Source organism: Petaurus breviceps, unplaced genomic scaffold (genome assembly GCF_028583685.1).
Source record: "Petaurus breviceps papuanus isolate PSGF00001 unplaced genomic scaffold, PetGlider_PUasm1.0 90879, whole genome shotgun sequence".
NCBI classification, from domain to species: domain Eukaryota; kingdom Metazoa; phylum Chordata; class Mammalia; order Diprotodontia; family Petauridae; genus Petaurus; species Petaurus breviceps.
In genome coordinates this window covers 1152447-1166775 of record NW_027187368.1, presented here as the reverse complement: position 1 = coordinate 1166775, position 14329 = coordinate 1152447, and the positions used below count along the sequence as shown (strand labels likewise).

Below are 14329 nucleotides of genomic sequence, written 5' to 3'. Positions count from 1 at the left end.
CACACACACACACACACACACACACACACACACACACACACACACACCTGGCCATGTAACCTTGGGCAAGTTACTTAACCCCAATTGCTTTAAAAAAAAAAAAGATTAAATAGGACTTAGCAGCTATATCATTTAAAGATCAGAAGTCATGGAACATTATATTCTGGAAGGTAAGAGAGCTAATACTATAGCCAAAAATCACCTACCCAGCGAAATTAAGCATAATGCATCAAGGGGAAAATGATCATTCAGTAAAATAGAAGGATTTTAAGCTTTCATAAGGAGAAGACCAGAATTAAACCAAAAATTTGATCTCCAATATGAAGACCTAAGAGAAGCATAAACAGGTAAAAAGAGGAAAGAAAACATAAGGGATACAATAGAGCTAAACTGTTTATATCCCTATATGGGAAGATAATACTTGTAATTCTTTAAAATTACATCATTAATAGTACAGCTAGAAGGAACATACATAGAAAGAGAATATGGGTTTAAGGTGAATTTGAGGGAATGACAAAAAACTAATTAAGGGATGAGAAAAAGGAATACATGGGGTATAGAAGGAAGAGAGAGGTAGAATGGGGTAAATTATTTCACATAAAGTGGTGCAAAAGGCCTATTATGCGGAGAAGAAGATGGAAGGGTGGGCTATGGGCATCACTTGAATCTTACTCTCATCAGTATTACTCAAAGAGGTAATAATATACACAATCAGTTGAATATAGAAATCTAGCTTACTTGACAGGGAAGTAGGAGGGGAGAAGATTAAGTAAAGGTGGGAAGAGAGGGGGACTAACAGAAGGGAGGGCAGATTGGAGGAGGTGGTAGATAGAAGCAAAACACTGGTGAGGAGGGAAAGGGTGAAAGAAGAAAGAGGAGAGCGTCTTGACATGTAATTGGAGGGGGGGGACTATTAGAGAGAGAGAGAGACAGAGAGAGAGACAGAGAGACAGACAGACAGAGAGAGAGAGAGAGAGAGAGAGAGAGAGAGAGAGAGAGAGAGAAGTCATTACCAAATTAAGTTTCTCTGAAAAGATAAGCATTCTTTTAAAAGGTAAAGGATATTCATTTAAGAAGTTAAATGAGTTTGATCAATTTACAGAGGGTTCAGTGAACCACAGGGATACATATATATGGATATATGAATATATATCCACACATATGTGCATGTTTAGACATTTATATATGTATGTATATGTATACATATGTGTATATATGTACACACAAAAAAAACAACTCGAGGGTTGAGTCTGATTTTTATCTTCTTATTAAACAATGAAATGAATGGATTCTTGATCATTGTAATTAGGCAGCCATTATCACAATCTGATGTAGGGGAACAACAGATCAATACTGTTGTTTTGATGACAAGTAAGTGATACAAATAGGCTTTTTGGTGTGCAAGAGGGGAAGGGGAGAGGAGAAAAGGAATAAGTTAATTCAGAGCTAATGATCTATTTATCAAATTCTAGTGATCTTTTTTCAGTCCTCATCCTTTTTAACCTCTTTGCAGCATTATTTAGCACTGTCCACCAGCATCCTGACATTATGGTCTCTTCATTCTCCTGACTAATAGCTCCCTCTCAAACTCTCTTTTGGGATTATCATCTCTGCCCCACTCCTCAACTGAGGTTTTATCCCAAAGCTCTGTCTTAGGTCCTATTCTATTAAAGGTGTAAACTTTTTGCCTCTTTTTTTTTGTATCCCCAGAGCTTAGCACAGTGCTTGGCATATAGTAGATGCTTAACAAATTCTTACTTACTGAATGACTGACTGACTCTATCTACACTTTGTCTATCAAATTCCATGTGTTCAATTATTCTGTCCATGTAGATGATTCCTAGATATACATTCAGCCTTAGTCTGTCTCTTGACTTCCAGTCATGCATCACTAGCTATCTACTAGATATTGCCAACTGATGATACCACAGGTATCTCAAACTTAATATGTCTGAAAGAAAATTTATTATCATTCTCCAAAAACCCATCCCTCTTCCCAGTTACAATATTTCTGTTAAAGGTGCCACCATTCTTCTAGTCACGCACATTTAAAAACTTGAAGTAATCCTGGGCTCTTCACTCTTTTTCATTTCACCACAGTTAAGCAGTTGTCAAGTCTTATCAGTTCTTCCTCTACATCTTTCATACCCATCCCCTCTCTCCACTCACATAGCCACTATTCTAGATCAAGCCTTCATCATACCTTACCTATTGTGTTAGACTCCCACTTGGTTCTCCTGCATCAAACCTTTCTCCTCTACAATACTTCCTCTGCACAGCTGCTAAAACAATATTCTTTTTTTAATTTTTTTTGCTTTTTGGAGGGGGGAAGGTTGGGAAATTGGAGTTAAGTAACTTGCCCAAGGTGACATGGCTAGTAAGTGTTGTGTCTGAGGCTGGATTTGAATTCAGGTCCTCCTGACTCCAGGGCTGGTGCTCTATTCACTGAAGCACCAAGCCATCCCCAAACAATATTCTTAAGAGTATTGGTCTAATCATGTCCCTCCCCTGCTGAAAATGCTCCAGTCGGTCCCTATTGCCTGTAGGATAAAATACAAATTCCTCTGACTGGCATTTCACAATCTGGATCCAGCCTACCTTTCAGACATTACACATCATTCCCTTTCATGAACTCTGTAATCTAGCCAAAATAGTTTTCTTTCTCTTCTTCACATATAAAATTCAACCTCCCATATTCATGTCTTTGAATAAGTTGTATGTATCCCATTCCTGGAATATTCTCTTCTTCAAATTATCTCTTCCAGTTCTTAGCTTCCTTCAAAGCTCAGCTCAAGCACCATTTCCTACATAAAGCCTTCCCTGATTTCCCCCTTGTCACTTATAGATACCTCTCTTCTCCTGAAATTGCTTTTCATTTACACTGTTAATAATTTGTATTTATTTATCTATGTACTTGTTATTTTCCTCCCAAAAGAATATAAACTCTTAGAGTTCCAGGCCTACTTCATTTCTGTCTTTGTATCCAGAGTGACAGGCACATAGCAAATATTTTTAAATGGTTGATTAATCAGGAGAAGAGGGGACCAGTATCACAGATAAGGAATGAGAGATATAAGAAGAAAATGAGAGAAGAGTAGGCATATAAGAAATTAATGAAAGAGATATCTGGCTGGAAAAGAAACTGGGTCAGTAAAAAAAAAAAAGAATTGTTATATATAGAATGTGTGTGTGTGCATGTTTGTGCGTGTGTATGTGTGTGTAAAATGTTTTATATAGAGGGGCCACCTGCAGGCTGTATCAGTACTTAGCATACTGCCTGGTATTTGATTTGAGGAGAGCAGCCTCTTTGATTGGCTGTAATTTCAGAACCATTATTGGAAGTATCGTCAAAAGCCTTTAATTGGCCTCGGCCTCACCCTCTCTCCAGTAGAACTCTACTCTTGGTGGAATGAGGTGAGAGACTGTCTAATAGGGGTCCCGTTGCTTTGGTTACTTTGCGTCTTTTTCTTTTTGTTTTAGGTGAAAGAAACTAACCTTAGGAGTCTCAAAAGATCAGGAGAGCAAGTCATCTGGGAATTTGGATATCTGAGTGAGTGCCTGGTCATCCAGGCTTCTGAGTATCTGGAAATCTAGGAGCCCAGGAGCTAAGCTCATGCTGAGTTTTGGAGACAACTTAGCATTGTTGTCTCCAGGAGCAAGGACCCAGCCCAACAGCAGTTGAAATGTAAATTCATTCTGAAACAATGCCACATTTGGACATGGATTTGGTGGGGCCAATGCTATGTACAAATTGTGCTAAGTCTGAGACTGCTTTCCTCAAAAACTGAAGTGGTACATGGAAGAGTGTGCCCCTAAGAGACTGGAAGTGGGAGATATTTGTACTTTTGTTATTGCTATATCTCCAAAGTAAATATCCCTTTGCAAAAAAACTGACTGATGTGATGATAATAGAACTGGGGTACTTGCCATTAGCGTTTAACAGTAGGAGAAGCACACCTGGAATGGTGGATGATCAAACTGGTGACTTTAGAGAAGACACCCCAATCCCTAAGGTTTATCCCTAGAACCTTAAGGAATGAAATATAGCAACCTAACTCTGGGATAATGAGCCCAGAGTATGTTGGCTACATGAACAAAGTTCTGGAGGCAGAAAATCAAAACAGTCCCTGTTCTTGAGTTCATGTGCTAGAGAGGGTGGGAAAGGGGGTATAAACGTGTTTGCAGATAACTAAATGTAAGGTAATTTGAGGAAGTAGACACAACTGCAGGAATGCTGGAAAGTATCACAGAGAAGGTAGTACCTGAGCTGAAAGTGAAAAAAGAAAAGTATTTTGAGGGGAAGTGTTGAGGAAGGAATGTATTCAAGTTTTGGAGGACAACTCATAAGAGTACATAGAGGGAAAAATAGAGTAAGTAATCCTATTGACTGGATTTAGATCACATAAAAGAGATGAATGAATGAATGAATGAATGAATGAATGAATGAATACAGTCACTACTGCTATAGTCCCATCTATATACTGGGCCCCCTCAGAGTAGCCATACAGTCAAAGAATTTCTGTTGGAAGTGACTCTAGAGATAACTTAGTCCAACTTTTGTTGGTGTTCGGTCATTTCAGTCATGTCTGACTTCACAACCCCATTTAAGGTTTTCTTGGCAAAAAATAGTGGAGTGGTTTGCCATTTCCTTCTCCAGCTCATTTTCAGATGAGGAAACTGAGACAAACAGGGTTAAGTGACTTGCCCAGGGTCACACAGCTAGTAAGTTCTGAGGTCAGATTTGAACTCAGAAAGGTGAGTCTTCCTGATTCTAGATTCAGCTCTCTTATCCACTGCACCACCTAGCTGCCCAATTTACCTTTTCTTTATCATGAATCCTTTCTACAAGATGACTGAAAGTAGCCATATAACCCTCCACTTGAAAACTTCCAGTAAGACAAAGAGAGATACAGAGTAAGCATTTATTAATACCTACTATGTTCAAGGCACTGTACTAAGAATTTTACAAATAGCGTCATATCTGATTTTCACAACAACCCCACAATGTAAGTGTGATTATTTTCCTGATTTTACAGTTGAAGAAACTGAGACAAACGGAGGTGAAATGACTTGCCCAGGATCATACAGTAAGTGTCTGAGGCCACATTTGAAGTCACCTTGTTCTTCCTGACTCCAGAGCCAGCACTCTCTCCACTACCCCAAATAGCTACCTCTACCTTCTGAGGATGACCATTTTACTTCAGGTCAGCTCTGATGATTAGAAGATGACTCCTTAAATCAAGCCTAAATCTGCTTCTCTTCAACTTCTACCCACTGTTCCTCATTCTTCCCTCAGGAGCCAAGCAGACAATGCCTATTCACTCCTCCATGCCACAGCCCATCAAATTTAGATGTGTCTCTGGTAAATATTTTTGTCTCCACACTTAAACTTAGTTCTTTTCCTTATATGGCATAATCCACATGTTCACGGGTGCATGGTCACAGATCCATAAATAACCTATAGGAAAGCCTCTGGAATTTATAGAATGTGGATGTGACTGTATACTTATGTGAAACATTCGTGCATATGGACCTGTGGAGATTAGACATGTATATCAGTAGGAACACAAAAACAGAAAATGTATGGGAAGATATAACATATGTAAACCAAACATGCATGATCCAGGGACATATATATATGGACAAAAATCTTTGAAATAAAATATGTACACATAGGAAATCATATGTGGATAAAACATGTATGTCAATAAAATCTGTGTGTATAGAGAGAATGTGTGTATGGATAAGAAGGGAGCGGTGATAGAATGTGTGTGGACAGAATGCACACCTAGATAGAACAGGTCTGATGACTGAATATATGTACATAAAAAAGTATCTAGAGATAGAGAAAACTTGCTGATAGAAGGTGTATTTACAGGAGACATTGTGAAGGAGAAAATGTTCTGGATTTGGAGTCAAAGGACTTCAGTTCAAAACCTAGCTCTGCCAATTACAAATCATGTGACCCTGAGCAGGCCACTTAAATGTCTCTGGGCCTCACTCTCCTCATCTTTAAAAAGAAGGTGCACTAAATGGCCTCTAAGGTCATTTCTTTCTCTAATTCTGTAAGACCTACAGCATGTATGCACAGAAAGGGAAATCGTTTCATTCAGTTTTACAATAGGGGATTTTTTTTACTCATATTTCAATTGTATTCTTGTTCTCTCTCTCCTTCACCATTTCCCTCATTATCTCTAAATTTCTCCTACCTCTTTTTCTCCTTGACATACATGTGGATGCACACAGACATGTGCAAGAATTCACACATATATTTGGCCTTCCCCCAAGACAGAAACATATACATGCCATAAGAATCATGCCGACTTGTGTGGGCATACTCCTCCATCCCCAGCCCCTACCTGCCTCTAATTTCCTTCCTAAGGGTAAGAGTCTCTGGAGTCCAATTTCACCTTTGGCTCTCGGACAGAAACTTGGTGACATCATTAAGATGTCATATTCTCCTGGGGCAATCAGAGCCAATTCCCCAAAACTCAGCATGGACAGGCCTTACTTGCCTCTCCCCATAAGCAAATTCCCTTCCCAGCTGCCCTACCCCCAGCACATCAGCCAAGAGGATACTGATTCTGAAAAATTCTGACTATTTTCTACTCAATGACCTCCAAGCCTCACTCCTCAGAGATGCAGGGCTGATTCAATACTGGATACCCCTCTCTTTTATATCAGACAACTGCCCAAGGCCAATCCCAGCAGGGTAAGAAGTGAGAGGGTCTCTGAGACTACAATTCCACTAGTCTAATCTCTGTTCTTCCCTTCCCTTCTGGTCCTTCTTATTCCTGCATTTGAGATACTGAACAGGGTGAAGTAGGCCTACAATGACCTACTTCATCACCACTTTGCCTCTGAAATGCTCTGTGACTTCAGACAAGTCACTCCACCCCCCAGGCCTCAGTTTCCTCACCTGTAAAATGAAGGAATTGAACTACATGATTGCCAAGGTCCCTCAGTTGTAAATACCTTCTTTCTTTACCTCTCTTTCTTTTCTTCTCTCCCTCCCCCACCCTCACCAATGATGAAATGCCAAGGATACCTCACAAGAGACTCCTATTTTCCCCATTGATGAACTTAGGTTCATCCTGACCAGTCTCAATTTCTTCATCTGTAAGATGGCAATATTTGTACCACTAGCCTCACAGGATTGCTGGGAGAATCCCAGTGAGAAAATGCATGTTAAGTGCTTTGTATACCTTAAAGGGTGATCAAATAGGTGCTAGTAGCAGTAGCAATATTGGTAGCAAAAATAGATCAAGTGTGGAAATAAAATGTGTGCATGTATAGAATGTGTGTGTACAATAAGAATACAAACAGAACCTAGACAAATAGGACATATGTTTACAGAGAAGTGCCAATAGATGCATTAAATGTCACATATTCGCCTCCATCTCTTCATTCTCTTGTTTTGTTCCTTAGGGTGATTCACAACATCAGAATCAACCAGCAAGGTAAGAGGACCAGGAAACATTGTACCAGAGTGAGGACTCTGCCATGCAGTGTGTCAGTGTGTCTATAGGTTGGCCAATTCTAAGTACATGAAACCATAAAATAGTCCTGGTCAATCCCAGTCCACGTCTTTCTCTTGATTGAGTCCATGAGAATATTGGTTCCTCCCCCAGTCCCATCCTACTTTTTACTTTCTCTCTAAGCTTTCTTGGACCCTGAGGAAACCCCCTTCTTCTTGGCTGATTTCCAAGGGGGAAAAACCCACCGTTTTAGGACCAAACCGTTCTGTAGGCAGTCTCAGACACGACTCTTGAGCCCTGTGCCCTGGTGTGTGTGGCCTCTAAATGTCCCTTCTATCTCTCATTTGATCCTTATTAAGCTCAATGCTTCATTTCTGTTCCTTCACTTTCCTACCTCTGATTTCTCTCTTCTTCTGTTTCCATCCTGCCCTTGGGTATTTCCAGAGCCCCTTCCTTGACAAGGATATAGATTATAGGTCACAGAGTTGAGGACACTCAGTTTAAACTTTCCCTCCTTTTGCAGAGGAAGAAGAGTGAAAGAGACTTGCCCAAGGTCACACAGATTAGTGGCAGAGCCAGGACTTGAATCCAGATCTCCTGACTTCCATGTTAATGCCATTTTCTACCATATCAACTTGTTTTATCAACATAGGATGTGTCAGAGATAGATAGATAGATAGATAGATAGATAGATAGATAGATAGATAGATAGATAGATAGATAGATAGATAGAATATATATTATATAGAGAGACTTTCCTCCTTTTCTCTCTCATACCCTTCTCCATCAGTATCATTCTTTACTTTCTCTTTTTTCCCTCTCTTTCTCTTCTCCCTATCTTTAATTCACCTCCCCCTTTTTCCTCTTTCCTATATCCTCTTCCTCATTTTCCTCTCCTTCCCTCCTCTCTTCTCTCTTTCCCCATCCCTCTCATCTTTTCTCTCTTCATCTCCCCTCTCTCTCCCTCTTTCTCTCCTCTTCTATCCTCCCTTTTTTCTTTTATTCTTTTTATCTACTCTTCTCATTTTCTCTCTTCTGATGTTTTAATCTGTGGAAGAGGGGTGCTTGATTGGGTGGACTTTCAAGTATCTTCCAGCTCTAGACTATGATCCCATAAGCCCTAGCTCAGACACTTTCTTACTAGCTATGTGAAGTCTGGCAAGTCACTTGAATCCCCAGTTTCTTCATCTGTAAAATAGGAATACTAGTAATTGAAATACCTATCTCACAGAGATTACAAAGTACTTTTTATACCTTTATACTTTTTATAATGGTTTACATTATTGAACTCATTTATCTCTCCCTCTTTCTCCCTTTCCTTCTCATTTTTCCCCTTCCTCTCTTCTTCAACTCCTTTTTCCCTCTCCTTGTCTCTCTGCTATCTGTTATTCTTTCCCTCTCCTACTCCCTCTGTCCCCCTTTCTCCTTCTCCTTCTCTCTTCCATCTCCCTCTTTCTCTCTCCCCATCCCTTCTTTCCTTCAAATTCATGTCTTGCTATCCTTCTTTCCCTTTTAACTACTTTCTCCTTAGTCTACTTCTATTTTCTTCCTCTCCCTTTCTCCTTTTCCCATTCTCTTTTCCTTACCCCTTTTTCACATATCCCAGTTTTCTTTCATGCTTTCTACCCCCTCCTTTACTTCTTCCTTTCACATGCTCTCTTCTCTTGCCTTTCCCTTTTTCCCTCTCTCTTCCTCCTCCCTCATTTCCTTTTCCTCTCTTCCCCTCCTTTCTTCTCTCCCTTACTCTCTCCCTTTTCTTGTCATTTTCTCCCTTTCCCTCATCTATACCCCTATATAGGAAATGATGGCCCCTCTGATGTCTTCCCTGAGATAGTATCACCCTATGATCTGACACCTCAAAGAAAAAATCTGATATCCATCTGTGAATATATGGCATCCACACCTGGACATCCAGGTGAGTGTTGAGATCTAATGTCTGTTACAGCTATGTTGTCACTTCTCCCATGCAGCTCCCATATGGCATATTGAGAATCTCCTTTCCATAACAACTTTACATTATTGGGTAAAATCCTTGTAAGTTGGATCATAGTTGTGACATCATACACTTAGATGAAGATACTCTTGGAGATGAGATTTTATCCAACAGTTAGGTATCATAAGACAAAGAGTGCTAGGTTTGGAGTCAGGAAGACCTGAGTACAAATCCTGCCTCAGACAAATACTTGCCATTTAACCCTGGGAAAGTCACTTAACCTCTTTCAGCTTCAGTTTCCTCAACTGTAAAGTAGGGATAGTAACAGCATAACAATATGTATACAATATGTATATATACATACATATATGTATATATGTGTGTGTGTAAAGTGCTTTGTAAACCTTAAAGTACTAATATTAATTATTCTTATCATTATCTGCTCAAATGCAGATGAGGGTAGATTTCAGAAAATCATAAAATCTCAAAGTCAGAGGGAAGCTCAGAGTTCATCTAACAGTCTAACCACTACCTAAAGCAGAAATCTGCTCTACAATAACCCTGACAAGTAAAGGTTGATCATTCATTTACAGGGCACTTACTATCTCCTGAAGCACTCCATTCCATTGTTGCACTGATATAACTTCTTTCCAAGATAAAAACTCCATTTTTTAGATGCTGAAAGGACAGATAAAAAGAAAAAAGATTTCTGAGCCACTGTCAATGATCTTTTAAAAAAATCATGAAAAGTAGATAGGACTTTAGGACCAGAGAAGAGTATTTTTTAAAAAATCTTGATTTTTAAAAAAGGAAAGAATGTAGAGTTTAAAAGCAATTTTTTCTATATGTTTAGAAAAAATCTAGAATGTCATATTAAAGGAATGGTTTGTGAATATCTATAAAGGGAAGCAATGATTATTAAGAGCCATTGTGGCTTCATCAAGAGCAGGTTATGACCATGACTTCAATCCCTTTTTGGACAACATAATCATGGTGGTGAGAGATAGTGTGGAGTAGTACATATATGGTTAGCCTCAGAGCTAGGAAGACTTGTTCTTAAGTTTTGCTTCTTATATACATTGGCTGTGTTACAATCGATAAGTCATCTAATCTCTCAAGGTACCAGAAAACTCTCTGAGATTAGTCTATAACTTACAGACTAATTGCTGTTCTTCACTGGTGAAAGAAATTTTAACAATAAGACAACTCTACACCGGTGAAATCACAGGTCTGGACTAAAACAACTTGACTGATGCTCGATCTCTCTCTGTCTCTCTCTGTCTCTCTCTCTGTCTCTCTCTCTGTCTCTCTCCCTGTCTCTCTCTCTCTCTGTCTCTCTGTCTCTCTGTCTCTCTGTCTCTGTCTCTGTCTTTGTCTCTGTCTCTGTCTCTGCCTCTGTCTGTCTCTGTCTCTGCCTCTGTCTGTCTCTGTCTCTCTGTCTCTGTCTCTGTCTCTGTCTCTCTCTCTCTCTCTCAACAGCTCAGTTACACAAGAAACATAGGATACTGGATTTAGAGCTGAAAGGGACATCAAAAGTCATATAATCCAATTCCCTAATTTTACAAGTTAAAAAATTCAGGCCTAGACAGGCTAAGTGACTTGCCAATAGTAACAGGTAAGCAGAAAAAAAGCAAAAAAGAAAGAGTCAGGACTTGAACCCAGGCTCTCTGCCTTTGAATCCTGATTTAGAATCCAAATTCTTTCATTATGTCATGTTGCTTAGTACTAGTATAATACTCTGCAGGTATCTATCCTTGGTCATGTACTGTTTAATATTTTTACCAATGCCTTAGATAAAGAAATAAATAATACACTGATCAAATTATACAGATAACATGAAGCTTGGAGAGATAGTTAACATATTAGATAACAGAAGTGGAATCCAAAAAGATTTCGACAAGACTAAGTCACTATATGACATCTAAGATGATATCTAGAGATAAATGTAAAGTCTGATACTTGGGTTCAATAACTCATCTTCACAAGTACAATATAGTGAAGGCAAAACCAGACAACAGCTCATACGTTTTTTAAATGGAGCTTTAAGTGAACTGCAAGCTCAATATGAGCTAACATTTTGAAATGGAGGTAAACTGATCCACCCTCTACTTCAATATAATGAATTCCTTTACTCCATATCCAAGTGATCTTCCAGACTTTACTTAATGCTTCTGACCCTCAAGCTGCTGATTTCATTGTCAGATTGCTCATAAGAAGGACCTACCTGCTTTTGATGAATTCAAAGAACTCAAAGAACTGGATGAGCCTTAGACTATGCTCTTTGAAAGATAATAGAGGAAAGGAGAAGTACTGCAGAAAGGGAAATGTCCTGATTTTCAAAAAAAAAAGAAAATGACAATATAATGTGTTAGTCAGTGAGTTTAACTTTGATTCCTAACAAAATTCTAGATTGTATTATTAGGCAGTTGATGAATGTCCAGAAAATGAAGTGGTAATCATAAACAGACACCAAGATTTCAATAAGGACAGATCATACTAGACTAACTTCATCTTACTTTATAAGGATATTAAACTGGTTGATCCAGAGAATGCTGAAAACATAGTTTATCTGGGTCTTTAACAGAGAATTTGACAAAATTTCTCATACTACAGTGTGCCAAAAGTAATGGAAATGGAAAAAGAAATGATAGCTCTGGGTAGGTATACAGGTAGATAAATGACACATTCAAAGAAAATAAGTAAAATTTTAAATGCTAAGAAAATTACAAGACCAATTAAAAGGAGAATTGAAAATGGTAGAAAATTAGGCATGGAAATAAGAGAGATAAAAAACTTTTGAAAGGAATTAATGAAGACATGGTCAACATGGAAAATACAATTTAAAAATTCAAAACTTCACAGAAGCAACTAACAGCAGATTTATGGAGTAAAATGGAATCACATACAAAATAGATACCAGATGAATATAAAGGTTTAAAAAAACTAAAAAGATTATGACATTGTAACCATAAACAATACAGAAAACTTAGAAAAATAAAAGAATTTGAATACTGTATTTCAGAAAATCAATGACAAAATTTTCCTAAATAGATGAAAACAACTATCAAAATGAACCACTATAAGGAAAGGCCCAAAATTTAGTATGTATAAATATAAGACAAAAAAGTTCCCTCGGGTACAAAGATAAGCTGCTAGGTATAAGAAATCAATAAATAACTCATTTCCCAAGCAAATACAATTAAGGTCAGAGTGTACTTTTTAAACAGAACAAGAGAAACTGGAAAGTATAATACAATATTTATAAAATTAAGGAGGATGGGCCATCAATTCAGCATGTCTTATTAGAATAAGAGATGAGGATTTAAAAAGCTTTCCAACCTAAATCACAAGTTTTTACAAATGAGATAAAACAATTGCTGTCATAATGTGAGAACTCTCAGCGATTTGTACTTGCTAAATCTATAATGATTTCAGAAGGGCATTTGAGAGGGACAAAAGAAAGGGAGTAGAAGAATAAAAGGAAAGCAACAAGTAAAGCTCCCATCTTTGATAAAGGGGAACTCCAAGTTAAGATGCAGTGCCCAGAGCTGAAGACAGTACTCCAGATTTGATCTGGTGACAGCAGTCTACTGTGGAAGTATAACCTCCCTAATCCTAGACAGAATGCGCCCTGTAATATACCACAAATTCATATTAGCTTTTTTGACTACTATATTGCGTCACTGACTTACTGAACTTGCAGCCCACCAAGATTCTGAACTTTTTTTCACATTTGTCCCTACTGAATTTCAGCTTATTTGATTAAATCCAATATTCTAGTTTGTTGATTTTTTAAAATTCTTACTCTGTCATCCAATGTCTTATATATCTATCTATCCCTCCTAGCTTTGTGCCAAAGCATATATGATAAGTATATTATCTTCACCTTTTTCCAAGTCATTGATAAAAATGTGAAGTGGCCCAGGGGCATTCAAAGATCCCTGAGAGTGAGATTCCAATAGAGAACATTTTTCAAGTTGACATAATATTGTTAATAACAACCCTTAGGTTCATCCATTCTACAAGTGCTAAATCCAACTTCCCGTATTATTGTCAAGCCCAGAGATGTCAAATTTGCTGCCAGCAACAGCTGCCAAACCAGACTAAAATATAATTGGGAAACAAAGATAATGTTAATTTGCAGTTTTCTAAGTCAATAAGCAGCCCACAAGGATCTATTTCTATCTGTCTGACACCACTGTTCTGCCTCACCTATTTCAATCTTGTCCACAAGAAAAGCATGAAAAGTTGTGCCAAGTGCTTGCAAAAAATCTAGGTAGAAGACATCAAGACATCTAAAGCATCCTCCTAATCTAATAATGAAGAAACTCTACCAAAAAAATTTAGTCTGTCAGAACCTTTTTATTTGTTCTGCACATAGAAAGTGCTAAATAAATATTTATTGAATTAAAATTCAATTCAATTGAAACCATTCTGGATCTTTGTGATCATTACTTTCTTTTCTAGACATTCCCTAACCATAGTGTTTATAGTGTTGCCAGGAATCCATGTCCAGCTCACTGGTCCCAATTTACAGATACTACTCTGATTTTTTTTTAAATCAAAATAACATTTGACTCTCCAGTTCTGCAGCACCTCTCCCACCCTTCAGGATGTTTACAAGATCACTGAAAGTGGTTCAGTCATCACATCTGCTCATTATTGTAGTGACCTGGAGTATAGTCTGTTGGGCCTAGTGTTCTTGGAAGTATGAGTTGGAATCACTGATCTAGAACCAGAAGTATCTCAGAGACTATCCAGGCCAAATTTCTTCATTTTGCAAAGAAGGATATTGCAACCCAAAGAGGTCAAGGAACTTGCTCAAAACTATATGCATGATAAGCACTAGAGGTAAGATTTTAATCCAGTTCCTCTGATTCTGGAGTCAGTACTTTTCCTCTTGTATCCTGATGCCTCC

The 14329-nt window shown here is 38.2% G+C and overlaps 1 protein-coding gene across 1 annotated transcript in view; it reads left to right on the top strand.

Annotated features, from left to right (window-relative positions):
* Positions 1-14329, top strand: part of LOC138150477 (olfactory receptor 1L4-like) — a 49329-nt gene that overhangs the window by 30679 nt on the left and 4321 nt on the right. The window contains exons 2-4 of the mRNA XM_069073948.1: positions 3481-3578; positions 7429-7460; positions 9277-9393. Of these exons, the coding sequence (XP_068930049.1) occupies positions 3481-3578; positions 7429-7460; positions 9277-9393 (247 nt within the window). The remainder of the gene's footprint in view (positions 1-3480; positions 3579-7428; positions 7461-9276; positions 9394-14329) is intronic.